The following is a 1,948-nucleotide window of genomic DNA, read 5'->3' as shown; positions in this document are numbered from 1 at the left end:
AGCTTGCATCTTCGACACGGACATCTTATCTCCGTCTCGTTCTTTTGAAGCATCTCGGTCTTTGCGGAGCTCAAAAACCTATTCACGATGCCTTCGGTCATCATGCGGACCATGGTCTCCTGCGGGGTAGAGCAAAACGATATTTTAGAACCGAGAGAAAATTTGGCATGATTTTCCGTAAAAATAGGACCAAAAAGAATGCATAGTGCCAAAATTCTCGCCGAAATGAAAATGAATTAACATTCCGGCAAAATATTGGCAACTATCGCATTTCAAATACCGGTACCTGCAAACACAAATATATATGCAACACCATAAACATACATAGATCCAGCTAGGCCATAAAAAGTGTATGTGCACGTTGTTGGAGGGAGAAAAAAGTAGATCTACAACATAAAGAAAGCTTTCCCCTTACTTACCTATCAAAAAAAAAGGTAATTTAACCACTTAATTTGGATGAATCTACGATGCAAATGAGGTGGGGAGGAGGAGGCAGCCGAGACAGACTTGGAGGAGGAGGTGGAGAGAATAAAGTGGGGAAAATGAGTGTGTAGGTGGCTGTCCAAAATATCTAGCTGGTCCCAGGTTTCTAATGGTGCACCACTTATAAATGCGCCATTAGTAACCCTGGTTACTAATGGCGCACCAGCTGGTGGTGCGACATTGGTAGTTTTGCAAAAAAAAATGATAGTAGTGGCGCACGTGGTGAGTGGTGCGCCATTACTAATTAAACTAGTAATGACGCACTGTTTCCTGGTGCGCCATTAGTATTTTTGGAAAAAAAATATGTTAGTAGTGGCGCACCATGGGTGTGGTGAGTCATTAGTGTCTATCACACTAGTGGCGCACCGACACATGGTGCGCCACTGCTATATAGTAGTGGCGCACCACATGTCTGGTGCGTCATTAGTGTCCATATCATCTATAGCCTTTTTTCTATTAGTGTTTGTACGGAGAAAGAATAGTTGGTGTGGTGGATCATGAGATCAAGAAGTCGAGGGTGTATTCTACAAAACATTAGAGCGCTTCTGGAATAAATGTATGTAACTGAAAGGAAGCTGTGTAAATTTCTAGCACGTGTCTTGATGAAATAAATTGTGAACATAACACGTTGTCGCCCAAATATGAGTGGAATGGCCTTTACAAAGACGTGAGATGCAAGTATGTGAGAGAATACCGTAGAACAATTTACACATAGACGGCTAGAAGACCATGCATGTTTATGCAAGGATGCACGGATTACACACACAGTTTACATCTGATCTTTTACACAAAAGGAAGGCCAAAGCATGTCCCTTCGATTCGGACCGACATGTCCAATGTACTAGGTGATGCATCTCTCACTACGTACAGTTTCCACGGTAGGTCTCCTGGCCTCGAGCTTCACGCATGCATGCATGGGGACTTATCTCGATCAAAAAGCATCTCAGCTTCGAGCCTGGTGCCCGAAGTCGACCGGAAGCTCTCCCTAAGCATCATCATCATCATCAGTTTCCATGTCGTCCACAGGAACATCGCCAAACACATGCAACCCCAAGGCAGCTATCCACAAGAAATGTAGGTGTGCAGCAGTACAATCTGCGGTGGCGGCGGGCGCCGTGACGACCTCGCGACGGCACATGGGACAGCTCTCTTTCTCCTGCAGCCACCTCTCTACGCACCGCCCGTGGAACCGGTGCCCGCACGGTGTCTCCTTCCACGCTGCGGCGTCGTCCTCCTCCAAGCAGATCGGGCAGCTGAGCTCGTCGTCGTCGTCGTCGGACGGCGCGTCCACCGTCTGCAGCGCCCCGGCCACCAACGCGGCCAACTCCGGGTCGTCTGGATCTCCCACGACGCCGAGGAACGCGGAGTCCTCGTGGCCTCCTTCTTCTTGTGGCAGGTCCATGGCAAGCGATGGCATCAAGCTAGCCATCGCGCGTGATGGTGAAGTGAAACCGGATCTGATCGT

The 1,948-nt window shown here is 48.1% G+C and overlaps 1 protein-coding gene across 1 annotated transcript; it reads right to left on the bottom strand.

Annotated features, from left to right (window-relative positions):
- Positions 1 to 1,468: 1,468 nt before the first annotated feature.
- LOC119333054 (E3 ubiquitin-protein ligase RNF181-like) lies at positions 1,469 to 1,912 on the bottom strand. The gene has a single exon (XM_037606085.1). The coding sequence runs from the start codon at positions 1,910 to 1,912 to the stop codon at positions 1,469 to 1,471; it is 444 nt and encodes a 147-aa protein (XP_037461982.1).
- Between the last annotated feature and the right edge of the window lie 36 nt (positions 1,913 to 1,948).

The sequence above is a fragment of the Triticum dicoccoides genome, chromosome 7A (assembly GCF_002162155.2).
Source record: "Triticum dicoccoides isolate Atlit2015 ecotype Zavitan chromosome 7A, WEW_v2.0, whole genome shotgun sequence".
Classification (NCBI taxonomy): domain Eukaryota; kingdom Viridiplantae; phylum Streptophyta; class Magnoliopsida; order Poales; family Poaceae; genus Triticum; species Triticum dicoccoides.
The sequence above is the reverse complement of the archived record's forward strand: the minus strand, read 5'-3'. Positions and strand labels throughout refer to the sequence as shown.

Coding starts and splice junctions, on each gene's coding strand:
- LOC119333054 (XM_037606085.1), bottom strand. CDS start 1,912: ATGGCTAGCTTGATGCCATCGCTTGCCATGGACCTGCCACAAGAAGAA.